The sequence below is a fragment of the Hemitrygon akajei genome, chromosome 19 (genome assembly GCF_048418815.1).
Source record: "Hemitrygon akajei chromosome 19, sHemAka1.3, whole genome shotgun sequence".
NCBI classification, from domain to species: domain Eukaryota; kingdom Metazoa; phylum Chordata; class Chondrichthyes; order Myliobatiformes; family Dasyatidae; genus Hemitrygon; species Hemitrygon akajei.
This window is the reverse complement of record NC_133142.1, coordinates 71,836,153-71,863,994: the sequence shown is the minus strand read 5'-3', so window position 1 is coordinate 71,863,994 and position 27,842 is coordinate 71,836,153. Positions and strand designations below refer to the sequence as shown.

General features: G+C 43.8%; 1 protein-coding gene across 10 annotated transcripts in view; it reads right to left on the bottom strand.

The window, feature by feature from the left end:
* LOC140742059 (SRSF protein kinase 3) overlaps positions 1-27,842 on the bottom strand; it is a 191,376-nt gene that overhangs the window by 35,009 nt on the left and 128,525 nt on the right. For 3 of the 10 annotated variants that reach the window (XM_073072827.1, XM_073072823.1, XM_073072824.1), the window contains exon 1: positions 9,998-10,297. Coding sequence is in view for 2 of the 10 variants with exons in the window: in XM_073072823.1 (XP_072928924.1) it covers positions 9,998-10,097 (100 nt within the window). In the remaining 8 variants the exon portion in view is untranslated. Of the gene's footprint in view, positions 1-1,779; positions 1,884-9,997; positions 10,298-10,357; positions 10,589-12,325; positions 12,439-17,442; positions 19,058-27,842 lie in introns of those variants that run through there. The other 7 variants (XM_073072825.1, XM_073072832.1, XM_073072826.1 and 4 more) reach the window with 7 other exon arrangements.

Below are 27,842 nucleotides of genomic sequence, written 5' to 3'. Positions count from 1 at the left end.
ACTCCAAGTTCAGCTTTATTTGATTTTAACTGTGAATTGACAAGTTTATTCTTTCCCATTTTCTATGGGAACTGGAACTGGATGTATTTGATTAATCACCAGCAGAAAACAGTCCACATTAAGGACCTCAGCCTGCCCTTACTGAAGGATGATATTAGGCACAAAGTAGCCATGGGTGGAGAAGCACAGACACATCTGTCCCTTGGACACTTCTTCAAGCAACTGATGATCTGGGAATTGTTTTCTAGGGGTCACAGCTACAGAAGAATGAACAAAGGAAAGAGTTTTATTGAGTAAGTATGAAGTAAAAAAAAGTTAACATATGTTGAATTTTGTAATAACTGCACTGTCACAACAGTGCATTTTATCATTAAGTGTACCCGTTGTATTTTCCCGGGAGCAATTTGTTGCTACAGAAACAATTTCTATCTTAGAGACAGGAAAAGAAACCAGGATTCAGTCTCTATGGCAACCATCCGTTCTTAAGTGATGGCAAAGCTTTTAATGGACCGAGTTACTCAACAGAATCTTTGAGAAAGTGGCCTCAGTACCTGGAAATCAAATAAAGCTAGGATCTTTGAAATATTGGCACAATGAATATAATAAATAGTGGGTTCTGCTCAAGTTCTATTATTTCAGCTAAAACTGATGATATTGTATGGTATTATAGTTCATATTGTTATTGTGGTCATCTTAATGTAAATAATTGGAACTCATTCAAAACTTCCAGTTATTTCCTTTTGCAACTTTAATTAGATTCAGTTCTCATGGTCTCTGAGTGCATTTGCCATCTTATAGAAAATTAGGGGCCATTCTATACTTTAAAGGAGGGAATAAGGTTTCGATTTATGCCGTAAATGAACCAGAAATCAGATTTCACTTATCTATGGTAATTTAACATAAGATTTACAGATAACGAAACAATCATCATTTTAGCTTGTGACTCAGTGCATAATATCCTTTTGATCGAGGACCAGGTTCTAATATGTTGGTGTAGCAGCAGAAATCATTTTATATAATTACTCCTCCCTGATGTAAGCTACAGATGGGCGAGTTATTTCCCAGGTAACTGATCTGAGGTGTTCAAAGTAGCTTGTGTTACTCAGAAGTGCGTGGTCATTGGCTAATATTAAAAACATCGAGTTTTTTAAATTTATTTAGAGGTACAGCGCAAAATAGGCCCTTCTGTCCCTTTAAGATGCACAACCCAGCAATGTACAATTTAACCCTAACCTAATCATGGGATAATTTACAATGACCAACTTGGGAGGAAGACCGAGGGCCTGGAGAAATCGCATGCATTCCACAGGGAGGTCATACAGACTCCTTACAGAGGATGCCGGGATTGAACTGCAAATTCTAGTCCACCAAGCTGTAATAGTGTTGTGCTACATTACCGTGGCACTGATCGTGATGATACTGAGAGGAATCAGACTTTTATCATCATTAACAGTACAACATCTTTTGTGATTCAGATTATTGTGACAGGATGTGGGCGTCATCAGCATTAAATACCTTTCTTTAATTACTCCTGAAATGAATAGTTTACCAGGCAATTTCATCAGCCATTTAAGTACCAACAATAAGTAATCAGTTGATCTTCCTGCATTCTCTTGATCCTTTTCATTGCAGTGGAAAAGAGAAGGAGGAAGGATGTTACATTATTTAAATAAAAGTACTACCAACAGAAACAGCAAGGGGTAAATATCCACCAGCGACACATAATAGAAACACAGCAAGATTAACAGGTACAAACTGCAAACAATAATGATCAATTACCTTTCTAGTGAAATACCCTCAGATGTGTCACAAGGACACTATTAAAGAATTTAACCGTGAACTTCATGACAAGCCTTCAAAGTTCTAAGTAGGTTTATTATCAACGTCACCACGTACAACCCTGAGGTTCCTTTTGGTAGTTTAGAGATACCTTCAGGATTGATGTCCAAAAACTTGAACACAGAAATAAAATGTAAATAAGATACAAGGATCACCATAAAGAACATAAGAAGTTTTGAAAGCAGAGCGATTTTCTAAACTTTTGAAAGGGCTTCAGTGATAACGCATCAAGGTTCGGCCAGTTACTTGTGAAGAATAGGAATTGGAAGTATGTCTGTGAGGCCGGTGTTCTGTACTGGGTGTAAGATGCGGGAAGTCTGGGAGACTCCCACCCACCTGTACGGCCACATCTGCGCCAGGTGCATCGAGCTGCAGCTCCTTAGGGACCGGGTTAGGGAACTGGAGATGCAGCTCGATGACCTTTGCCTGGACAGGGAGAGTGAGGAGGTGATAGAGAGGAGTTATAGGCAAGTAGTCACACCGGGGCCTTGGGAGACAGATAAGTGGGTAACAGTCAGGAGAGCAAAGGGCAAGAGTCAGATACTAGAGAATACTACTGTGGCTGTCCCTCTTAATAATAAGTACTCTTGCTTGAGTACTGTTGGGGGAGGGGGGAATAGCTTACCTGGGGGAAGCAACAGTTGCCGTGCCTCTTGCACAGTCTGGCCCTGTGGCTCAGAAGGGTAGGGGAAGGAAGAGGGAGGCAGTAGTTATAGGGGACTCTATAGTTAGGGGGTCAGACAGGCGATTGTGTGGATGCAGGAAAGAAACACGGATGGTAGTTTGCCTCCCAGGTGCCAGGGTCTGGGATGTTTCTGATCGCGTCCAAGATATCCTGAAGTGGGAAGGTGAACAGCCAAAGGTCATGGTACATATTAGTACCAACAACATAGGTAGGAAAAGGGAGGAGGTCCTGAAAACAGACTACAGGGAGTCAGGAAAGAAGCTGAGAAGCAGGACCACAAGGGTAGTAATCTCGGGGTTACTGCTTGTTTCATGTGACAGTGAGTATAGGAATAGAGTGAGGTGGAAGATATATACGTGGCTGAGGGATTGGAGCAGGGGGCACAGATTCAGATTTCAAAGGATCAAAGGTCAGGTTTAACGTCAGAGAAATGTATAGAATATACATCCTGAAATGCTTTTTGTTTGCATTGATTTCTGGATCAATGGGACCTCTTTTGGGGCAGACGTGACCTGTACAATAAGAATGGGTTGCACTTGAATGCAAGGGGGACAAATATCCTGGCAGGTAGGATAAGGCTATTGGTGAGAGTTTAAACTAGAATTGCTAGGGGGTGGGAACCGAATTGAAGAGATGGAGAAAAGGGCAGTTGGCTCACAAATACAGAAAGCTTGTAGGCAGTGAGAGGGAGGATAGGCAGGTGATAGAGAAGGGACGTGCTCAGACTAACAGTTTGAGATGTGTATTTTAATGCAAGGAGTATCATGAACAAAGCAGATAAGCTTAGAGCGTGGATCAACACTTGGAACTTTGATATAGTGGCCATTACAGAGACTTGGATGGTGCAGGGGCAGGAATGGCTGTGTAGAGTGCCAGGTTTTAGATGTTTCAGAAAGGACAGGAAGGGAGGCAAAAGAGGTGGGGACACGGCACTGTTGATCAGAGATAGTGTCACGGCTGCAGAAAAGGAGAAAGCCATAGAGGGATTGTCTACGGAGTCTCTGTGGGTGGAAGTCAGAAACAGGAAGGGTTCAATAACTCTACTGGGTTTTTTTTATATAGAGCACCCAATAGTAAAAGGGACATCGCGGAGCAGGTAGGGAGACAGATCCTGGAAAGGTGTAATAATAACAGGATCTTTGTGGTGGGAGATTTTAATTTCCCAAATATTGATTAGCATCTCCCTAGAGTGAGAGGTTTAGATGGGGTGGAGTTTGTTAGGTGTGTTCAGGAAGGTTTTCTGACACAGTATGTAGCTAAGCCTACAAGAGGAGAGGCTGTACTTGATCTGGTATTGGGAATTGAACCTGGTCAGGTGTCAGGTCTCTCAGTGGGAGAGCATTTTGGAGATAGTGATCACAATTCCATCTCCTTTACCATAGCATAGGAGAGGGAGAGGAGCAGACAAGTCAAAAATACATTTAACTGGAGTAAGGGGAAATATGAAGCTATCAGGCAGGAACTTGGATGCATAAATTGGCAGTAGATGTTCTCAGAGAAATGTACGGCAGAAATGTGGCAAATATTCAGGGGATATCTGCGAGGCATTCTGCATAGGTACATTCCAATGAGACAGGGAAAGGATGGGTACAGGAACCATGGTATACAATGGCTGTAGAAAATCTAGTCAAGAAGAAAAGCTTACGAATGGTCCAAAAAACTAGGTAATGATAGAGATCTAGAAAATTATAAGGCTAGCAGGAAGGAGCTTAAGAATGAAATTGCTAGAAGGGGCCATGAGAAGGCCTTGGCAAGCAGGATAAGGAAAACCCCAAGGTATTCTACCAGTATGATAAGCAAGAGGATAAGACGTGAGAGAATAGGACCAATCAAGTATAACAGTGGGAAAGTGTGTATGGAACCGGTGGAGGAGGCAGAGGTACTTAATGAATACTTTGCTTCCGTAATCACTACAGAAAAGGACCTTGGCAATTGTAGCAATGACTTACAGCGGACTGAAAAGCTTGAGCATATAGAGATTTAAAAAAAAGATGTGCTGAAGCTTTTGGAAATGTTGAAGTTGTTGTTTCCTTATTCAAGATAGGGAGTGGAGATAGCCCAGGAAATTATTGACCAGTGAGTCTTACTTCAGTGGTTGGTAAGTTGATGGAGAAGATCCTGAGAGGCAGCATTTATGAACACTGGGAGAGGTGATTAAGAATAGTCAGCATGGCTTTGTCAAAGGTAGGTCATGCCTTACGAGCCTGATTGAATTTTTTGAGGATGTGACTAAGCACATTGATGAAGGAAGAGCAGTAGATGTAGTGTATATGGATTTCAGCAAGGCATTTGATAAGGTACCCCATACCAGGCTTACTGAGAAAGTAAGGAGGCATGGGATCCAAGGGAACCTTGCTTTGTGGATCCAGAATTGGCTTGCACACAGAAGGCAAAGAGTGGTTGTAGACGGGTCATATTTTGCATGGAGGTCGGTGACCAGTAGTGTGCCTCAGGGATCTGTTCTGGGACCCCTCCTCTTTGAGATTTTTATAAATGACTTGGATGAAAAAGTAGAAGGGTGGGTAGTAAGTTTGCTGATGACACAAAAGTTGGAGGTGTTGTGGATAGTGTGGAGGGCTGTCAGAGTTAAAGCGGGACATCAATAGGATGCATAACTGGGCTGAGAAGTGGCAGATAGAGTCCAACCCAGATAAGTATGAGGTGGTTCATTTTGGTAGGTCAAATATGATGGCAGAATATAGTATTAATGGTAAGACTCTTGGCACTGTGGAGGATCAGAAAGATCATAGGACACTCAAAGCTGCTGTGCAGGTTAACTTAAGAAAGCATATGGTGTATTGGCCCTCATCTACCGTGGGATTGAGTTCAAGAGACGTGAGGTAATGTTACAGCTTTCTAGGACCCTGGTCAGACCCCACTTGGAGTACTGTGTTCAGTTCTGGTCGCCTCACTACAGGAAGGATGTGAAAACCATAGAAAGGGTGCAGAGGAGATTTACAAGGATATTGCTTGGATTGGGGAGAATGCCCTATGAGAATAGGTTGAGTGAACTCATCCTTTTCTCCTTGGGGTGGCAGAGGATGAGAGGAGACTTGACAGAGGTATGTAAGATGATGAGAGGTATTGATCATGTGGATAGTCTGAGGCTTTTTCCCAGGGCTGAAATGGCTAACATGAGAGGGCACAGTTTTAAGGTGCTTTGAAGTAGGTACAGAGGAGACATCAGGAGTAAGTTTTTTTTTTTAAAAAAAGTGGTGAGTGCATGGAATGGACTGCCGGCGACAGTGGTGGAGGCAAATACAATAGGGTCTTTTAAGAGATTCTTGGATAGATACATAGAGCTTAGAAAAATGGAGGGCTATGGGTAACCCTCAGTAATTCCTAAAGTACATGTTCGGCACAGCATTGTGCTGTAGGCTTTCTATGTTTCTAAATTTTTCAACTTCCTTTCTGCCTGTGGTTTGCCTCCAGCAAAGATGGAATTAAAAAAAAAAATACTAGAAAACACCCATCATAGCTGAAGGAAACTGCAATGGGGCTATTTGGTAACCTGGAACACACTGATACAGTCAGTGCTCATTTGCCTCTTCTTATGGTTCTGTATGGGCACAAGGTACAAGGAAAATCTTCCCTAGTGTACCTCCAAGTCGCTGCATGAAATATGTAGTCAATCAGTCTGCTTAGAGAAGAAGTGTTAGAATTTGTACCAAGTGGCTGATTCTGGATTCTGCCCTGGTCGTCTCAATGACAGAGATAGAGAGGGAAGGCAAGAGGTGGATATACTGACTATCCAATTTCTCAGTGTGGTGCTCTGTCTGAATATTTTCACATCAACAAGGGATCAGTGAACAGCTTGCATTGCAGCTCTTCATTCCTTTTAGTGGCCTCCACATTTTATATGGCTTCAGGCTCTACAGGAAAAAGGCAGCAAGCAAAACTAATTGTCAGCTCACCTTCAGCATGTCCAGAGAGTGAAGCAGGTTTCCGGGTATACTAATCCCTAACCAAAGAATTCCTGCAATTTACAGATGGGAAAGAGACGGTTTGATCCATGACATCTGAACCACCAGCTTGGTGATCTCCAGTTTCCTGGAAACAACTGCTGTATAAGATGCACTCTGCTTGGTATGCCCAGTGTTTAACTCTTTGCTTCTCAGTGTATGCAAAAGAAGTAGGTGTAGAACTGATGTGTTAGGCCATAGATATAGGTGCAGTATGAAGCTACTCGAGGCATCGTATCAGCTCCACCGTTCCATCATGGCTGACCTATTATCCCATTCAGCTCCGTTCCCCTAGTTCTGCCCTTAATCTTTGATGCCTTGTCTAATCAAGAACCTATCAATGTCTGCTTTAAATATACTCAATGACTTAGCCTTCATAGATTCACCACCCTCCGGCTAAAGAAATTCCTCCTCATCTCTATTCTAAGTGGACGTTCCTCTATTCTGAGGCTGTGCTCTCAGGTCCTAGACTCAGCTAAAGCAGGAAACATCCTCGCCACATCCACTATATCTAGAACTTTCAATATTCAATAGGCTTCAATCAGATGCCCCCTCATCCTTCTGAAATCCAGAGTTTTGCATGCCTTACCAATGTTTATCATAGAAAGCACCCTACCTGGATGCATCATGGTTTGCTGTGGCAACTGTTTAACACGTGACTGCAAGAATCCACAGAGAGTTATTGACACAGCTCAGCATATCAGGGAAACCAGCCTCTCCTTCATGAACTGTCTCGGTAAAGCAGTCAGCAAAATCACCCCAGGAAGTCTCTATTGGTCAGAAGATTGAAAAGCCTGAAAGCACGTATCACTACAAGACAATAAATGGTTTGCTACCATGATAAGCTGGACTCAACCTCACAATCTACTTCATTATGACCTTGTACCATACTGCCCACCTACACTGCCCTTTGTCCATAGCTGTTACAGTGTACTCTGAATTCTATTCAAGGAGCAGTGCCTCAGAAAAGCGGCTTCCATCATCAAGGACCCCCTCCACCCAGGACTTGCCCTCTTCTCATTGTTATCAGGAAGGAGGTACAGAAGCCTGAAGGCACACACTCAAGAACAGCATTTTCCTCTCTGCCTTCCAATTTCTAAATGGACATTGAACCAATGAACTCTACTTCATTAAGTCGAGATGTTGGTAAGACCTCAGACAAAGTTAAGAATCAAAAGGCTGAGCATGGTGCGACTAGTGTCCTGAGCTGCGTATATTTCAATGCAAGAAGTATCGGAGGAAAGGCGGGTAACGGTGCTGGAGATGAGGTAGCTGGTTTACCGATAGAGACAGAGGCAGTGCAGTGAGGAGTTAGGGCAAAATTGCAGTCAACAGGATGAGTTGCAAGTGAAAGTCAGACAAAATTGAAAAGGGGACTGAAGGTGTTGTATCTGAATGCACGCAGTATACAGAACAAGGAAGATAAACTCGCAGCACAGTTGCAGAGTAGGTATCACGGAATCATGGCTGAAAGATTAGAGCTGCAATCTTAATGTCCAAGAATGCACATTGTATCAAAAGGATAGGCAGGAAGGGGGTGTTGCTGTTGGTAAAAAAAAAAAATGAAATCAAATCATTAGAAAGAGGTGACATGGGGTCAGAAGGGATTAAGTCATGATGAAATGGCAGGGCAGATTTGATGAGTGAAATGGCCTGATTCTGCTCCTATATCTTATGAAGTTAAGACCATGGAAGAAGGCGCAGGGAGAGGAACACCAGAGGCAGACAAGGGGATAAGGTGAGAGAAGGAAACAGGAATGGGGAACGATGGAGAGGGAGGGGGAAATTGCCGGAAATCGGATATGTCCGTACATGGCCTCCTCTACTGCCATGATGAGGCCAAACTCGGGTTGGAGGAGCAACACCTCATATACTGTCTGGGTAGTCTCCAGCCCCTTGCCATGAACATCGAATTCTCCAACTTCCAGTAATTCCCTCTCCCTCCCTTCCCCCATCCCAGTTTCATTCTGCCTCCCCCTCCAGCTGCCTATCACTTCCCTCATGGTTCCACCTCCATCTACTACACATAGTGCTTTTCCCTTACATTCCTTCTTCACCTTTCCTGCCTATCCCCTCCCCCACCCCTTGATCTTTCCCTTTACTGGTTTTTCACCTGGCACCTTCCACCCCCCCACCTTCTTTATAGGGCCCCTGCCCCCTCCCTCTTCAGTCCTGATGAATGGTCTCGGCCCAAAACGCTGACTGTTTGTTTCCACGGATGCTGCCCGACCTGCTGAGTTCCTCCAGCGTGTTGTGTGTGTTGCTTTGACCCCAGTATCTGCAGAGTATTTTGCATGTACAACTTTTTGAGCCTTGAGGTGGAGGCAGAAGACCATAAAGGTACACTTAAAGGCCACCTTATTAGCAACTGGGAGCACCTAATAACGTGGCCAGAGTGTAGATGTGGAAATTGTCAGGTGTCACCTCAAGTTGACTCTGCTGCTGTGCTGTCAGTCACAGAGTGAGCTTGAAGCCAACTCCCTGATATTTCAGTTGCCAATGACAACTGACAAGTGGAAACTGCAAAGTAAGTGCAGAACAACTTGTAATACAATAAGCTACATATTTTAGGGTACTGACCTATTAAAGGTCATAAGTTTATCTGAGAAGTATCTAAGAGGCACCATCCATGTTAATACAACTTGCCATTTATACACTGTTCTGCAATGGGTCAAACAGCCCATTCAAATTCAGATTCATTGACTTATCACATACGCGTCAAAACATACTGTGAAATACAGTAACAACCAACATCACCTAAGCATGCACTGGGGAGAGCTCACAGTGTCACCATGCCAATAATGTTCAGCAGATGCTAGGCTTCATTAATAGGGGGACTGAGTTCAAGAGTAGAGAGGTCATGTTGCAACTCTACAAATCTCTGGTGAGACCGCACTTAAGAGTATTGTGTTCATTTCTGGTCACCTCATTATAGGAAGGATGTGGAAGCTATGGAGAGGGTGCAGAGAAGATTTACCAGGATGTTGCCTGGATTGGAGAACAAGTCATATGAAGCAAGGTTAGCAGAGCTGGGACTTTTCTCTTCCGAGTGTAAAAGAATGAGAGGGGACTTGATAGAGGTCTACAAGATTATGAGGGGCATAGATAGGGTGGATAGTCAGTACCTGTTTCCCAGGGCACCAATAGCAAACACCACAGGGCATATGTACAAAATTAAGGGAGGGAAGTTTAGGGGAGACATCAGGGGTAAGTTTTTTTTTACACAGAGGGTTGTGGGTGCCTGGAATGACTTGCCAGGGATGGTGGTGGAGGCTAAAACATTAGGGGTATTTTAGAGCCTTTTGGACAGGCACATGGATGAAAGAAAATTTAGAGAGTTACAGGGTAGTGTGGGTTTAGTACTTTTTCAAAGGAATATATGGGGCTGCACAACATCGAGGGCCGAAGGGCCTGTACTGTGCTGTAGTATTCTAGTGTCTAGATCGCCTTGAGACTTTCATGACCTATATTGCATGAGACTTTCAATAGGTCCTGGTCCCATTGTACTCACCGTTTTTCGAGTGTGTGAATTCACAAATGATCTCGTCTAACAGGAGAAGTCCGCTCTGAAGAATTGCTGTCAGTGTGACTGCTCTAATTCGATCCGGCATTCAAGAGGCCCCGCAGCTACAACTCAGGAATAAAGTCCCACTGTAATCAGTTTACAGGAATATCCCCTTACAACGCCCTATTCTAGATTTACAGTTTACATTGCAAGAAAAAAGCAGTCTTCCACAGGAAACCTCAGTTTATACGGAGTGCTGTCCGTTTTAAATTGCTGAGGTTTCTCCAGCCGGGAAGCTGCTGACTACCGAGCTAAGCAGCAGGATAAGATAAATAGTGTAAAACAGTGGGAGGAGTCTGTAGTTACCTCAGTATGGCCATGGATATGGCTGGGTCGTGGGCAGGAGTGGGAGGGAGTCACAGACAGACCGATTGATTCAACACAATGCATTTCACTGTGTGGTGCGAAGTTTCAATGTACACATGCCAAACGAAGCTCACTTTGCGTCACGATACTGTTACAGCTCAGAGCGTCCTGGACTTGGGAATTCAATTCCAGGGACTGTCTGTATATTCTTCCCGTGGACTGCGTGGGTTTCCTACTACAGTCCAAAGACATACCAATTAGTAGGTTAATTGGTCATTGTAAATTGTCCCGTGATTAGGCTAGGGTTAAATAGGTGGTTTTCTGGGTGGTGCCAAAAGAGCCTGTTCTGTATCTCTAAGTAATTGATTAATTAGGATTACTATGCTCCACATCTGCTGATAATAAGGATGTGGAAAATACTCTGGAGTGGTAAAATTCATTGGGAGTTGCTCTAGGTTAGTCCACGTGATGAGCGTGGCTTGGAACAAACAAGGACACGTAGACAGGGAAATTCCTCGCAAGTCACCTCCAGTTACTTTACCGCTGAACAGCTGGTCACAGAGTGAGGACAAGGTCACTTGCCTGACCACTCAGCTATGGTAACTGATAGGAGGAAACTGCAGTTAAAGTAAATGCAAAATTGTCATGTTGCATTAACATGAGTGCTTGCCTCAGGTAATATTGCAGTCCCTCGCCATTCAGCCTTTACTTCTCTCAGATGATACCTCTTCTACAGACAACACTGTAATACTTAAGGGTAACATAATACTGAGGTAGAGGTCAGAGACACTGTACTAAAGCCATTCCATGTCATTCGGGAAGAGGAATTTAAAAATATTTCCGACTCTTCCTAATGGTTTGAACATTTTAACAGTACAATTCTATAGACAGGAGATGGCAGGTCCTCTTAATAAAAACACACAGACATGACACTTTCTAGGAATCAATAACTTTGAACTATTATAAAATGTCTTAAGATATTGCCAAGAAATAAGGTTAAACAGAAAATAGCTCAACATAAATACAAATGTTAAGGCCCATATTAAGACTTGATTTAGTTAGTAGATAGAGATTAATTTCTGTTAGGGAAAATATGAGTTAAAATGGGTGCATGTCCCAGTAACAAGAGATGGCGTACATCAATAAATACAGAAAGTGGAGTGGGACGGTGGTTCTGACCCTATTGCCCTAATCCTTGTCACATTGCCAAGTTTGTGGACAAAATGAATAAAACATCAGATTCAGATTCATCAAAAATTAATCAGGCCTGTTCTTACAGGGTGCTCTGTGTCTTCCTTTACACGTTAAATTAAATTACCTCTGCATCACCTATAAAAATCTTTAGAAAGCAGTCTGCTTGTTTCAGCTTTACAAGCCATTCTGATGGGTAGACATAAATATTCTGCTGGAATTTAGGCTGTTAGAAATACAAGAGTAGGTGAACTGGAGAAAAAAAGAATAGAGAATAACTGAGCTCAGCTTTAATTCAAAAGATTAATTTTGAACATGAATTTAGTTATCACATATGTTGCAGTGTGTAAGTCTTGGCACCTTGTTGTAGAGAAGTCCCTCACCCCAATTTGTCAAGAACTGTGTGGTGGCTGCCCGTGCATCAGCCTCCCAACATTAAACAGTGCACAGGCATTACAGGAATTCACCCCAGCATCTTGGATTATGTCCCATGGTGATCAGCAAGTGGTGAACGGGGAGAATTGTGAGGTCTGGAAGCCCCTCAGAATATGTGGTTCCCCGATCAACCTCTACAACCACCTGAGGACCTACCAATAGACAACCCCTTAGGAGAACATCATTCCCGACTCAAGTGATTGCACTTCTTGGCTCAATGGTGGCAGTCATTACCTTTCATCAAATGTTATGGACTCATAGCTCCATTCAGAGATTTGAACACTTAGTCCAGAATAACACTCAAAATAGGTGTGATAGAAGTTCCACAGCATGATAACTAACCTCATTGTTGATTGTGGGTGCTGGCTGTGTGTAAATCGGCCATTTCATTTCCCTCCCGTGCAAGGGTGAACATACTTCAAATTGACTGTGAAGTCCTTTGGCACATCTTGAAGCTGTGAAGGATTAATCATTGAAGTTCAAAGTTCGACGTAAGATTTATTATGAGAGTACACACATGTCACCACATACAATCCTGAGATTCTTTTTCCTGCAGGTATACTCAGCGAGTCTATAGAACACTAACTATAAACAGGATCAATGAACAACAGACTGTGTCAATGCAAATATAAATCAATAGCGATAAAAACAGGAGCATGAAATAACAAGATAAAGAGTCCTTAAAGTAGGTTTACTGGTTGTGGGAACACCAGAAATAGAATGAGTATAGTTATCTCCCTTTGTTCAAGAGCCTGATGGTTGAGGGGAAGTAACTGTTCTTGAACCTGGTGGTGTGAGTCCTGATACTCTTGTGCCTTCAAAGGTTCAAAGGTACAATTTAATATCAGATAAATGTATACAAAATACATCCTGAAATGCTTTTTCTTCGTAACCATCCACGAAAAACAGAGGAGTGCCCCAAAGAATGAACGACAGTCAAATGCTAGAAACTCAAAGTCACCCCTTCAATTCCCCCTCCCGCATGTAAACAGCAGCAAGCAACAATCGTCCCTCCCCCCACCAGCAAAAAAAAACATTGGCACCCACCACCAGGCACTCAAGAGAATGGAAAGCAATAGCAAAGACACCAGACTTGCAGTTATCTCAAAGACTTTGTGTTTCACCTGGTATTCAACATACCACAGGTTCTCTTTCTCCCTAATAAGGGAGGAAGAGATGTCTCCATTTTCCCAGCGAGCTAAGGGACATAACAAACAACTCGCTAAAAGTCTGTTATGTCAAGTTTTTTGAGCTCTATGCCTGTAGATCACAAAAAAACCCAGGGCTCCAGGCACACAGTCACAGATAACCCAAATCCCCCGACGACACCCGGGTCTCCTGTTGTGACACCGACTCTCAGTGTGCCTGTCTCCAGAGCACCAAGATCAGAGGCTTCCAAGTCCGAGCTGGACTCTTAAGCCAAGCCTTTGGCATGCGGAACAACAACAGCCGATCATGGAACCCTAAGAGCAGGTCTCATTCCCACAAAGACCGTAGTCAGTGTGTTCAACCGTAGTCAATCTTCTACCTGATGGCAGCAACAAGAAAAGAACATGGCTTGGGTGGTGACGATCCTTGATGATAGATGCTGCTTTTCTAGGGTAACGTTTCATGTAGATATGCTCAACTGTTGGTAGGGCTTTACTCATGATGTACTGGGCCGGATCCATTACCTTTTGTAGGATTTTCCATTCAAAGGCATTGGTGTTCCCATACCAGGCCATAATGCAGCCAGATCTTCCTTCCTCTTCAAAGATTCTCTGAAATGGAGATGATCTCAAACACTGGGATGTTTCTGTGACATCATCAATCTGAAACTATAACTCTGAATGCTGAATGTTGAATATTTCCAGAATATCCTGTTGTATTTTATATAACATATAACTGCCCTGGCCTGGCTTGCATACAACAGCAAGGATGCAACATCCATGGTCAACTCTGACCAATGGAGGGCTTCATAATATATAACATTTTATATTAAATACCTTATATAATATTAACTAATTTATAACTATATAAGGAGTCAGTACAATGATCAGAATCAGAATCAGGTTTATTATCACTGTCGTGTGACATGAAATTTGTTAACTTAGCAGCAGCAGTTCAATGCAATACATAATATAGAAGAGAAAAAAATCATAAAATAATAATCATTAAGAAACAAGTAAATCAATTACAGTATACGTGTATCGAATAAATTTTAAAATTGTGCAAAAAAACAGAAATACTGTATATTAAAAAAGCGAGGTAGTATCCACGGATTCAATGTCCATTTAGGAATTGGATGGCAGAGGGGAAGAAGCTGTTCCTGAATCGCTGAGTGTGTGCCTTCAGGCTTCTGTACCTTCTAGCTGATGGTAACAGTGAGAAAAGGCCATGCCTTGGGTGCTGGAGGTCCTTAATAATGGACACTGTCTTTCTGAGACACCGCTCCTTGAAGATGTCCTGGGTACTTTGTAGGCGAGTATCCAAGATGGAGCTGACTAGATTTACAACCCTCTACAGCTTCTTTCAGTCCTGTGCAGTAGCCCCTCCATACCAGACAGTGATGCAGCCTGTCAGAATGCTCTCCATTGTACATCTATAGAAGTTTTTGAGTGTATTTGTTGACATGCCAAATCTCTTCAAACTCCTAATAAAATATGGCGATTGTCTTGCCTTCTTTATAACTACATTGATATGTTGGGACCAGGTTAAATCCTCAGTGATCTTGACACCCAGGAACCTGAAGTTGTTCATTCTCTCCACTTCTGATCCCTCTATGAGTATTGATACGTGTTCCTTCACCTTACTCTTCCTGAAGTCCACAATCAGCTCTTTCGTCTTACTGATGTTGAGTGCCAGGTTTTGGCTGTGGCACCATTCCACTAGTTGGCATTTCTCACTCCTGTATGCCCTCTTGTCACCAACTGAGATTCTACCAACAATGGCTGTATCGTCAGCAAATTTGTAGATGGTATTTGAGCTATGCCTAGCCATGTGTATATAGAGAGTACAGCAGTGGGCTAAGCACACACCCCTGGGTGCTCCAGTGTTGATCGTCAGTAAGGAGGAGATATTATCACCAATCCACACAGATTGTAGTCCACTGGTTAGGGTCCAATTTCAGAGGGAGGTACAGAGGCCCAGGTTCTGCAACTTCTCAATCAGGATTGTGGTAATGATGGTATTAAATGCTGAGCTGTAGTCGATGACAGCATCCTGACATAGGTGTTTGTGTTGTCCAGGAGGTCTAAAACTGTATGGAGAGCCATTGAGATTGCTTCTGCCATTGACCTATTGTGATGATAGGCAAATTGCAATGGGTCCAGGTCCTTGCTGAGGCAGGAGTTCAGCCTAGTCATGACCAACCTCTCAAAGCATTTCATCACTGTTGATGTGAGTGCTACTGGGTGAGAGTTATTAAGGCAGCCCACATTATTCTTCTTAGGCATAATTGTTGCCTTTTTGAAGCAAGTGGGAAATTCCACCCGTAGTAGTGAGAGGTTGAAAATGTCCTTGAATACTCCCACTAGTTGGTTGGCACAGGTTTTCAGAGCCTTACCAAGTACTCCATCGGGACCTTCTACCTTGTAAGGGTTCACCCTCTTTAAAGACAGCCTAACATTGGCCTCTGAGACAGAGATCACAGGGTCACCAGGGGCAGCAGGGATCTTCACAGCTCAAAGCGGGCATAGAAGGCATTGAGTTCATCTGGTAGTGAAGCATCGCTGCCATTCATACTATTGGGTTTTGCTTTGTAGGAAGTAATGTCTTGCAGACCCTGCCAGAGTTGCCGTGCATCTGATGTCACCTCCAACCTCGTTTAAAATTGTCTCTTCGCCCTTGAACTAGCCTCCGCAAATCATACCTGGTTTTCTGGTCGCCAGACTTGAATGCCACAGATCTAGCCTTCAGCAGACGATGTATCTCCTGGTTCATCCACAGCTTTTTGTTTGGTAATATACAGCAAGTCTTTGTAGGCACACACATCCACACAGGTTTTAATGATGTTGTTAACAACTGCAGCATACTCATCCAGGTTTGTAGATGAATCCCTGAATACAGTCCCAACCATCGATTCAAAGCAGTCCTGTAGGTGCTCCTGTGCTTCCCTTGTCCAAACCTTCTTGGTCATCACTACTGGTGCTGCAGTCTTCAGTCTCTGACTATACTCAGGGAGTAGAAGTACAGCCAGGTGATCAGACATCCCAAAGTGAGGGCGTGGAATAGCACGGTAGGCATACTTGATGGTGGTGTAACAATGGTCCAGTGTGTTGTTTCATCTAGTGTTGCAAATGATCTGTTGATGGTAATTGCTTAGTGATTTTTTCAGACTGGCTTGGTTAAAATCTCCCAAAACAATGGTAAAGGCGTTAGGATGTGCTGTTTTGTGCATGTTGATCCCATTGCTCAGATCATCTAAAGCCTGCTTGGCATTGGTCTGAGATGGAATGTAAACTGCCACCAAAATGACTCCAGAGAACTCCTGTGGTAGGTAAAGAGGATGGCACATAACTGCTAGATATTTAGTGAAAATATTCACTCAATCTCCTAAACTGAAATTAGAGTTTTTTCCACTGAGGTTGTGTGAGACTACAACTAGAGATCATGGGTTAAGTTTGAAAGGTGAAAAGCTTAATGAGAACATGAGAGGGAATTTCTTCACAGAGAATTGTGAGAGTTTGGAATGAGCTGCCAGCACAGGTGGGGGATGTGTAGGTTCGATTGCAACATTTAAGAGAAATCTGGATGGATATATAATGGGAGAGGAATGGAGGGCTGTGATCCAGGTGCAGATGGATGGAACTAGGCAGATTCACAGTTTGGCACAGACTAGATGGGCTGAAAGTCCTGTTTCAGTGCAGTGATGTTGTATGACTGTCTACCTATTCTTTTCTGTTGAGGTGATCAACGCCTCATCTCACACTGTGCACCATACTGAAAATGCGAGCAATTAAAATCCTTTGAAACAAATGGCAGTCTTTATTCTGTTAACAGTTGCATGATTTTCAAATTTCAATATGAAAAGCATGTCAATACATCATTATCTTCATGCATACTGCTATCTATTTTTTGAATTATTTGCTACCTTCTATATATGTTCAGTGGCCACTTTATTAGGTACCCTCTCTTTATGCCCCTTTGTGGCCCATACACTTCAGGATTCAACATGTTTCAAAGGTACATTTAATGTCAGGGAAATGTATACAATATACATCCTGAAATGCTTTTTCTCTGCAACCATCCACGAAAACAGAGGAGTGCCCCAAAAGAATGAATGACAGTTAAATGTTAGAACCCCAAAGTCCCCCCCAGCTCCCCTCCCTCCCATGCATAAGCAGCAGCAAGCAACAATCCCCCCTCCCCCCAGCCCCCACCAGCAAAAATGTATTGGCACCCACCACCAACAAAGCAACAGCAAAGACACAGACTTGCAGTACCCCAAAGACTACTTGTTCACCCGGTGTTCGACATACCACAGGCTCTCTCTCTCTCTCCCTAATAAGGAAGACAGCGAAGTCTGTTTCACAGCGAGAGGGGTGACACAACAAACAACTCGCTGGTTTACGATGTTAAAAGTCCGTTGCATCACTTTTTCTGAGTTCTGTGCCCAAAGATCTCAGGTCTCCGGGCACACAGCTGAGATCTTCTGACTCCTATAACACATCGATTTCCTGCCGGGACACCAACCTCCGATCCGCTCATCTCCAGAGCCACTAGATCCTGGACCTCCAAAGGTGAGCTAAGCTCTTAGGCCAGTCTGAAACCCTGAGAGCGGGTCCCATTCCTGCAAAGAACTGAAGTCAGCGTGTAATTCCAGGACAGGATCTTCAAAAGAACCCTGAAAGGGAAAAATAGAGATATTAAAGATGGAAATAGAGCTGTTTCCGAAGATGTGTATTCAGGGATGTTCTTCTGACACCACTGTTGTAATGCATTTTTATTTGAGTTACTGTTACCTTCCTGTCAGCTTGAACCAGTCTGGCCATTCTCCTCTGATCTCTCTCATTAACAAAGCATTTTTACCCACATTCCTATTGCCCACTGGATGTCTTTTTGTTTCTCGCACCATTCTCTGTAAACTCTTGAGACTGTTGTGTGTGAAAATACCAGGAGATCAGCAGTTTCTCAGATACTCAAACCACCCCATCTGGCACCAACAATCATTCCACTGTCAAACTCACTTAGATCACATTTCTTCCCCTTTCTGATGTTTGATGTGAACAAGAACTGAACCTCTTGACCATGTCTGCATGTGTTTTATGCATTGAGTTGCTGACTAGGTTTTTGCCTTAATGAGCAGGTGAAAGGTATACCTAATAATAGGCCACTGAGTGTAATCCCTGCATTTGTATCACTAACAGACCACAGCATCGAGAGCGGGCAGTTGGCAGGACTAGTACATTCCTTCCACATTCTCCACTAACTGTTACATGAATAGACTTGACCACAGATAGCAGCCAGTTGGCTGCAGAGGGTGTGGAGTGGATCGCTGGACTGTCCTGTTGTAAGGTGAATACACACACTGATACTCACACTCGCCTGTGATATTTTTATCTAATGGCAACTTGAACAGATGGTATCTCTCCTGGGCAAGATAATAAAGGCCACAACAAGAAAATTGTAATCACCTTAAATGGATAAAAATGGAAAACATGAATAAAATCTGATAAGGAACCAATTTAATCTGTTAGAACTAAAGATTTAGAAAGCCAGATAATTCCATTCAAGGCTGCCCATAATATTCTATGGCCCATACCCTCAAGTTCAATCCTCAAAAACAAAACGATATTGCTTTCATAAAAAACTGCAGAGTAAAAATTGCAAAAATTGTCTTAATGTAGAGTAACAGAAACATAGAAACAAAGAAAACCTACAGCACAATACACCCCTTCGGCCCACAAAGCTGTTCCGAACATGTCCTTACCTTAGAAATTACCTAGGGTTACCCATAGCCCTCTATTTTTCTGAGCTCCATATACCTATCCAGGAGTCTCTTAAAAGATCCTATCGTATCCGCCTCCACCACTGTCGCTGGCAGCTCATTCCACGCACTCACCACTCTGTGCAAAATCAGAATCAGAATCAGGTTTATTATCATTGGCATGTGACGTGGAATTTGTTAACTTAGCAGCAGCAGTTCAATGAAATATGTAATATATCAGAGAAAAATTATCATGGATAATTATTCATGCCTATAATATTATCACACCTTTAACATTATCATGGAAAAGGATAGAATCAGAGAGGACAGGAAAAAATTTAATTGGGGTAGGGAAAATTATGAGACTGTAAGGCTGGAACTTGTGGGTGTGAATTGGGATGATGTTTTTGCAGGGAAATGTACTATGGACGTGTGGTCGATGTTTAGGGATCTCTTGCAGGATGTTAGGGATAAATTTGTCCCGGTGAGGAAGGTAAAGAATGGTAGGGTGAAGGAACCATGGGTGACAAGTGAGGTGGAGAATCTAGTCAGGTGGAAGAAGGCAGCATACATGAGGTTTAGGAAGCAAGGATCAGATGGGTCTATTGAGGAATATAGGGTAGCAAGAAAGGAACTTAAGAAGGGGCTAAGGAGAGCAAGAAGGGGGCATGAGAAGGCCTTGGCGAGTAGGGTAAAGGAAAACACCAAGGCATTCTTCAATTATGTGAAGAACAAAAGATTGACAGTAGAGAAGATAGGACCGATTAGAGATAAGGATGGGAAGATGTGCCTGGAGGCTGTGGAAATGAGTGAGGTCTTCAATGAATACTTCTCTTCAGTATTTACCAATGAGAGGGAACTTGATGATGGTGAGGACAATATGAGTGAGGTTGATATTCTGGAGCATGTTGATATTAAGGGAGAAGAGGTGTTGGAGTTGTTAAAATACGTTAGGACGGATAGGTCCCCGGGGCCTGACGGAATATTCCCCAGGCTGCTCCACGAGGCGAGGGAAGAGATTGCTGAGCCTCTGGCTGGGATCTTTATGTCTTCGTTGTCCATGGGAATGGTACTGGAGGATTGGAGGGAGGCGAATGTTGTCCCCTTGTTCAAAAAAGGTAGTAGGGATAGTCCGGGTAAAATTATAGACCAGTGAGCCTTACGTCTGTGGTGAGAAAGCTGTCAGGAAAGATTTTTAGGGATAGAATCTATGGGCATTTAGAGAATCATGGTCTGATCAGGGACAGTCAGCATGGCTTTGTGAAGGGCAGATCATGCCTAACAAGCCTGATAAGAGTTCTTTGAGGTGGTGACCAGGCATATAGATGAGGGTAGTGCAGTGGGTGTGATCTACATGGATTCTAGTAAGGCATTTCACAAGGTTCCACACGGTAGGCTTATTCAGAAAGTCAGAAAGCATGGGATCCAGGGAAGTTTGGCCAGGTGGATTCAGAATTGGCTTGCCTGCAGAAAGCAGAGGGTCATGGCGGAGGGAGTACATTCAGATTGGAGGGTTGTGACTAGTGGTGTCCCTCAAGGATCGGTTCTGGGACCTCTACTTTTTGTGATTTTTATTAACGACCTGGATGTGGGGGTAGAAGGCTGGGCTTGCAAGTTTGCAGATGACACAAAGGTTGGTGGTGTTGTGGATAGTGTAGAGGATTGTCAAAGATTGCAGAGAGATATTGATAGGATGCAGAAGTGGCAGATGGAGTTCAACCTGGAGAAGTGTGAGGTGGTACACTTTGGAAGGACAAATTCCAGGGCAGAGTACAAAGTAAATGGCAGGATACTTGGGACTGTGGAGGAGCAGAGGGATCTGGGGGTACATGTCCACAGATTCCTGAAAGTTGCCTCACAGGTAGATAGGGTAGTTAAGAAAGCATATGGAGTGTTAGCTTTCATAAGTCGAGGGATAGAGTTTAAGAGTCATGAGGTAATGATGCAGCTCTATAAAACTCTGGTTAGGCCACACTTGGAGTACTGTGTCCAGTTCTGGTCGCCTCACTATAGGAAGGATGTGGAAGCATTGGAAAGGGTACAGAGGAGATTTACTAGGATGCTGCCTAGTTTAGACAGTATGCATTATGATCAGAGATTATGGGAGCTAGGGCTTTACTCTTTGGAGAGAAGGAGGATGAGAGGAGACATGATAGAAGTATACAAGATATTAAGAGGAATAGATAGAGTGGACAGCCAGCGCCTCTTCCCCAGGGCACCACTGCTCAATACAAGAGGACATGGCTTTAAGGTAAGGGGAGGAAAGTTCAAGGGGGATATTAGAGGAAGGTTTTTTACTCAGAGAGTGTTGGTACGTGGAATGCACTGCCTGAGTCAGTAGTGGAGGCAGATACACTAGTGAAATTTAAGAGACTACTAGACAGGTATATGGAGAAATTTAAGGTGGAGGGTTACATGGGAGGCAGGGTTTAAGGGTTGGCACAACATTGTGGGCCGAAGGGCCTGTACTGTGCTGAATTGTTCTATATTCTAAAATAATAAATTAAAAATAATAAATAAACAAGTAAATCAATTACATATATTGAATAGATTTAAAAAATGTGCAAAAACAGAAATACTGTATATTTAAAAAAAACATCCAAAGATTCAAATTTCATTTAGGAATCTGATGGCAGAGGGGAAGAAGATGTTCCTGAATTGCTGAGTGTGTGCCTTCAGGCTTCTGTACCTCCTACCTGATGGTAACACTGAGAAAAGGGCATGCCCTGGGTGCTGGTGGTTCTTAATAATGGACGCTGCCTTTCTGAGACACCGCTCCCTAAACATGTCCTGGGTACTTTGTAGGTGAGTACCCAAGATGGAGCTGACTAGATTTACAACCTTCTGCAGCTTCTTTTGGTCATGTGCAGTAGTCCCTCCATACTAGACAGTGATGCAGCCTGTCAGAATGCTCACCATGGTACAACTATAGAAGTTTTTGAGTGTATTTGTTGACATGTCAAATCTCTTCAAACTCCTTAACGTTCTTAATGACGACATCAATATGTTGGGACCAGGGTTGATCCGCAGAGATCTCGACACCCAGGAACTTGAAACTGCTCACTCTCTCCACTTCTGATCCCTCTATGAGGATTGACATATGCTCCTTCGTCTTACTCTTCCTGAAGTCCGCTATCAGCTCTTTCATCTTACTGACGTTGAGTGCCAGGTTTTTGCTGCGGCACCATTCCACTAGTTGGCATATCTCACTCCTCTACACCCTCCCGTCTTGTCACCACCTGAGATTCTACCAACAAATTTATAGATGGTATTTGGGGCTGAGAGGACAATTGGATACACAATGATGAAATGGCGGAGTAGATTCAATGGGCCAAATGGTCTAATTTTACTCCAGTATTTTATGGTCTTATGGTTTTGTCAAAGAATCAATTATGGGATGTTTTCAGTGTAATGGCTCTTGCATAGGTATCCTCTATGCCCTACATCCAAGGTCCTTTCCAGTTCACCTGGAACCCCGGAATGGATTTGTTGTACAGAACCTCAATGGGCAAATATCTAGGTAAAGGGCTGTTGTTATAATAGTATCGGCTGAATCATAAGCTCTTATGAGTGCAGCCTTTATTTCTTTTATTTTCCTCCTCCCTCCTCCTGCTGGTGAAGTACTGCTATGGCAACCCAAGACCAATTAAATGTCCAACTTACTGAACTTCGGGGGAGGAGAGTTAAGTACCACCTGATTTCTACTTCCAGAGAGATGTGCAAACTATATACTGAGATTTACTTATAGACACAGCATTGAATATGCCCTTCTGGCTCTTCGAGCCTCACCACCACCCACCACCCTCGCCTAATCACGGAACAACTTACAATAACCAATTATCCAACTAACCATACATCTTTGGACTGTGCTTGGAAACCAGAAAACCTGGAGAAAATGCATGCTTTCCAAGGGGAGGATATACAGACTCCTTACAGAGGTCACTGGGATTCAGCACCCTCAATCTAGAAGACCCCACTTATTGCCAAAGAATCAGGTGGTGGTCTACATGTTAAGTCATAAGAGCTCTACCTAACTCTTTCCTGAAAGCATCCAGAGAATTGGCCTCCACTGCCTTCTGAGGCAGAGCATTCCACAGATCCACAACTCTCTGGGTGAAAAAGTTTTTTCTCAACTCCATTCTAAATGGCCTACCCCTTATTCTTAAACTGTGGCCTCTGGTTCTGGACTCCCCAACATCAGGAACATGTTTCCTGCCTCTAGTGTGTCCAATCCCTTAATAATCTTATATGTTTCAATCAGATCCCCTCTTATCCTAAATTCCAGTGTATACAAACCCAGTCGCTCCAATCTTTCAACATATGACAGTCCCACCATCCTGGGAATTAACCTCGTGAACCTACGCTGCACTCCCTCAATAGCAAGAATGTCCTTCCTCAAATTTGGAGACCAAAACTGCACACAATACTCCAGGTGTGGTCTCACCAGGGCCCTGTACAGCTGCAGAAGGATCTCGACCTCTTTGCTCCTATACTCAACTCCCCTTGTTATGAAGGCCAGCATGCCATTAGCTTTCTTCACTGCCTGCTATACCTGTATGCTTACTTTCAGTGACTGATGAACAAGGACACCTAGATCTCATTGTACTTCCCCTTTTCCTGACTTGACACCATTCAGATGTTAATCTGCCTTCCTGTTCTTGCCACCGAAGTGGATAACCTCACATTTATCCAGATTAAACTGCTTCTGCCATGCATCTGCCCACTCACCCAACCTGTCCAAGTCACCCTGCATTCTTATAACATCCTCCTCACATTTCACACTGACACCCAGCTTTGTGTCATCTGCAAAATTGCTAATGTTTTAATCCCTTTTAATCCCTTCATCTAAATCATTAATGTATATTGTAAATAGCTGAGTTTCCAGCACCGTGCCTTGTGGTACCCTGCTAGTTACTACCTGCCATTCTGAAAGGGACCCATTAATCACTACTCTTTGTTCCTGTCTGCCAACCAATTTTCTATCCATGTCAGTACCCTACCCCCAATACCATGTGCTCTAGTTTTGCCCACTAATCTCCTATGTGGGCCTCGTGCTGGGGCTATACGGCGTTGAGGTGCATCCCCTGGGTGGTGGATGGGGGATCCCTCGTGTGAGGGGTGCACCGGATAATATGGAAGAAGGTGCCGCGAACCAACATAGCCTAGGAGAAGGAACTCCGATTCCAAACCCGGGTAGATAGGACTCGTTAGCCTTGGATGGCAGCCTATCTAGGAGAGGGTAAACTCTGATTTTAAACCCGGACAGGTGGAGCTCGTTAGCATGGAAATGCTATCGCCTAGGGGAAGGTGATCCCGACAGAAAACCCCGGTCCTCCAGGTTGGGGCTTGTGCAACGGGCTAACAACCCGTTCACGTAAAACAAGCAATTGTTACAGAAACCGTCAACAGATTGTCAACCACTAACCCAGATCTGGGGAAAAGCAGGGCCCTGTTCAGGAGGCTGATGACGCGCTGCAACCAAACCCGTCAGGAAGCTGCAGGGCTGACAACCCTCCTTCACCCGTGGAAAACCATAATGGAGGTTCCAAAGCTGCTCTCACAGAAGAAATCTATCCTAATTGGAACATGGAATGTGAGATCACTTTGGGAGACAGGTAGGTGCGTGCAGGCAGTGAAGGAAATGAACCGATACCACCTCACACTCCTGGGCATATGTGAAGCAAGGTGGAATACTTTTGGTGAGACCAAACTGCAGACGGGAGAAACTCTGCTCTATTCCGGCAAATAAAAAGAGGAAGACCCGCATGAGGCTGGTGTGGCCCTGATGTTGTCCAAAGAAGCAGCCAGAAGTTTGATAGAATGGGAACCAGTGTCTGACCACATGATCACAGCCAGGTTCGAGTCCAGATTCCAGAAGGTATCCATTATCCTGTGCTACGCCCCAACTAACAACGCAGAGGAAGAAGAAAAAGATCTCTTCTACACCCAGCTTCAAGCAGTAGTTGAAAAGGTACCTAAGCAAGATATGTTGATTGTCACGGGAGATCAGAATGCCAAAGTAAGCAGCGATAACACTGGCAGGCAGAGAGAGATGGGCCAGAATGGTTTGGGGAATATGAATGAAAATGGATAACTCCTTACCGACTTCTGTGCCTTCAACGAACTGACCATTGGAGGTACCCTCTTTCCCCACCGACGCTGCCACAAGATAACCTGGGTCTTGCCTGACCATCAAACAGAGAATCAGATTGATCACGTCATAGTCCGCCAGTGCTGGAGAAGTTCATTGCAAGATGTGAGAGCCAAAAGAGGAGCAGATATTGGATCTGACCACCATTTGGTTGTTGCAAAGCTGAAGATGAAGCTGTCAGCCAAGAAAAAGCAACAGAACACGTGAATAAAGTTTGATGTTAGAAAACTACAGACGGAAGAGAACAAGAAAGATTTCCACATCGTCTTACAAAACCGCTTTGGGGCTCTTCAAATAGAGGAACAAGATGAGAGAACAGCGGAACACGCCTGGATTACCTTCAAGCAGGCCACTGTAGGAGCCTGCGAAGAAGTACTGGGAAGACCACCAGTCAACAGTAAACCTTGGATCAGGGACGAGACATGGCAGAAGGTGGAGGAGAGGAAAAAGCTCAAACAGGAGTTGAATCAGGCCAGAACCCGGCAACAGAAACAAATCGCCGCCAACAGGTACAGCGTGATGGTCAAGGAGGTGAAGAAACAGCTCAGAAAGGACAAGAGGTCATACTTCAATGAAATAGCAGAGCAAGCAGAAACAGCGGCCAGTAAAGGGGACCTCAAGGCACTCTACACGACAACTAAACTTTTGAGAGGGAAGAAAAGCAATTTCAACAGACCTGTTAGAGACAAGACAGGCCATCTGCTCACTTCGGTTGAAGATCAGCTGGTGAGATGGAAGGAACACTTCCAGGAAGTATTGAATAGACCACCACCACAGAACCCACCTGACCTGGAGCCTGGAGACCCACTCAACATCAATATAGGTGAAATCACCAAGCAAGAAATTTGAAAAGCCCTGAAAAGCCTGAAGAACGGCAAGGCTGCTGGAGAAAACATTCCTGCAGAAGCATTGAAAGAGGGTGGAGAGGTTATGGTGGACCATTTGCATATACTGCTGAATTTGATATGGAGAACAGGAGAGATCCCATCAGATTGGAAGGAGGGCCTCCTTGTGAAGCTGCCAAAATCTGGAGATCTTTCACTGTGTGGCAAGTGGAGGGGAATCACCTTGTTGTCTATTCCTAGCAAAGTTCTCACCAGCGTCATCTTGGAGCGGATGAAAGACGCCATTGACCAGAGACTTAGAGATGAGCAGGCAGGGTTCAGGAAAGAGAGATCATGCATTGACCAGATAGCTACACTTAGAGTCATTGCGGAGCAGACAATAGAATGGCAAACTCCACTATGTGTGTGTTTTATTGATTTTGAAAAGGCATTTGACAGCCTGGACAGAAAGTCAATGTGGAGCATCTTACGACACTATGGTGTACCGGAAGAGATGGTGTATATCATCAAGCAGCTTTATGATGGCTTCTCATGCAGGGTCATCCACGATGGGAGACTGTCTGAAGAGTTCCTGGTCACTACTGGAGTCAGACAGGGATGCCTGCTGTCGCCTCTGCTTTTTCTTGTGGTACTCAACTGGGCTACAAGAACAGCCTATGCTGGCTCAGAGAGAGGCATCCAGTGGACGTTAACAGGGAAATTGGAAGACCTGGCATTTGCAGATGATCTCACTCTTCTCTCACACCAGCTTCAAGATATGCAGAAGAAAGTAGATTCCTTGGGAGAGACCTCACAGCGAGTAGGCCTTAAGATCAGTCAGGAGAAGACCAAAGTTCTACGCATTAATAACAAATAAGAGGAGCCATTATGGATTGAAGGACAAATAGTTGAAGATGTAGACAAATTCACCTACCTCAGAAGCAAAATCAGTAAATCAGGAGGTACAGATGAGGACATCAGAGCAAGGATCGGAAAAGCCCAACATGCCTTCACAACCCTGCGACCATTTTGGAGATCTACAGCCATCTCTGTCAAAACTAAGCTCCGTATATTCAACTCCAATGTGAAAGCCATCCTGCTATATGGATCCGAAACATGGAGAATCACTAACACCAGCTGCAACAAGATCCAGACCTTTCTCAACAAATGCCTCCGGCAGATCGTCTGCCTCAAGTGGTACGACAGAGTGTCAAACCTAGACCTATGGAAGAGAGCAAACCAAGAGCCCATTGTATTCCAGATAAGGAGGAGGAAGTGGAGATGGGTCGGCCACACCTTGAGGAAGAGCCAGTCGAATGTCACTCGACAATCACTCGAATGGAATCCACAAGGGAAGAGAAGAAGAGGTCACCCAAAGCAAACCTGGAGGCGTAGGCTTTTGGATGAACTGAAAGCCGCCGGCCAAACTTGGGAGACTGCAAAAACATCTGCTAGAGATCGCAGGAAGTGGAGGACTTTTGTTGAGGCCCTATGCTCCATAAGGAGCGAAAAGGATTAAAGCAAGTAAAGCTCATATGTGGGACCTTATCAAAGGATCAACGGCTTTCTGAAAGTCCAGGTACACTACATCCACTGGCTCTCCTTTGTCCATTTTCATAGTTACATCCTCAAAAAATTCCAGAAGATCAGTCAAGTATGATTTCCCCTTCGTAAATCCATGCTGACTTGTTACTGCTATCCAAATGTGCTACTATTTCATCTTTTATAATTGATTCCAGCATCTTCACCACCACGGATGTCAGGCTAACTGGTCTATAATTCCCTGTTTTCTCTTTCCCTCCTTTCTCAAAAAGTGGGATAACATTAGCTACACTCCAAGCTACAGGAACTGATCCTGAATCTATAGAACATTGGAAAATGATTACCAATGTGTCCATGATTTCTAGTGCCACCACTTTAAGTACGCTGGGATGCAGACCATCAGGCCCTAGGGATTTATCAGCCTTCAGTCCCATC